Source organism: Eimeria tenella, genomic scaffold (genome assembly GCF_000499545.2).
Source record: "Eimeria tenella Houghton genomic scaffold, Eth_scaff2887, whole genome shotgun sequence".
NCBI classification, from domain to species: domain Eukaryota; phylum Apicomplexa; class Conoidasida; order Eucoccidiorida; family Eimeriidae; genus Eimeria; species Eimeria tenella.
The window spans coordinates 1,467-2,046 of NW_013542763.1; the positions used below are offsets into that span (position 1 = coordinate 1,467).

At 62.6% G+C, this 580-nt stretch overlaps 1 protein-coding gene across 1 annotated transcript in view; it reads left to right on the forward strand.

Annotated features, from left to right (window-relative positions):
- Positions 1 to 550, forward strand: part of ETH_00038915 (uncharacterized protein) — a gene marked incomplete at both ends in the record, with an annotated part of 1,009 nt that extends 459 nt beyond the window's left edge. Inside the window, one exon of the mRNA XM_013375550.1 lies at positions 1 to 550. Within this exon, the coding sequence (XP_013231004.1) occupies positions 1 to 550 (550 nt within the window).
- Positions 551 to 580: the final 30 nt, after the last annotated feature.

The window sequence follows — 580 nt, forward strand, 5'->3', positions numbered from 1 at the left end:
GCAGCAGCAGCAACAACAGCAGACAACGTGACGCTGGAAGATATAGGGGATGCCTTTGGCACAGTGAGGGGCCTTCTTGAGCAGCAGCAGCAGCAGCAGCAGCAGACACAGCAGCAGCAAGCGCGATGCAGCAGCAGTTCTTCAGGCCCGCAGCTGCAGCAAGAAGCAGTAGGGCTTTTGCATGCGCTGTCGGACGCATTAGCAGCAGCAGCAGCAACAACAACATCAGCAGCAGACTCCAAGGCAGCAGCGGCAGCAGCAGCAACGGCAGCAGATTCAGAGGTAGCAGCAACGGCGCAGCGAGCTGCTGCAGCAGAGTGGCAGCAAACGGAGTGCGCAGCCGTCGATCTGCTGCTGCGGGTCGCTTGCTGCGGCGTTCCTGCAGCGGCAGCAGCAGCGGCTTCTGCTGCTGCTGCTCCACAAGCTGCAGCAGCAAGTGCGGCAACGGCAGCAGCAGGGGCCTTCGAATCCAGCATGATTAGGGATGCGGAGGGCGTTGCTGCTGTGCTGCTGCTGCTGCAGCAGCTGCTGCACTCGCGCTGGCTGCCTAGTGCGAAGCTGCTGCCGCTGCTGCAGCGGC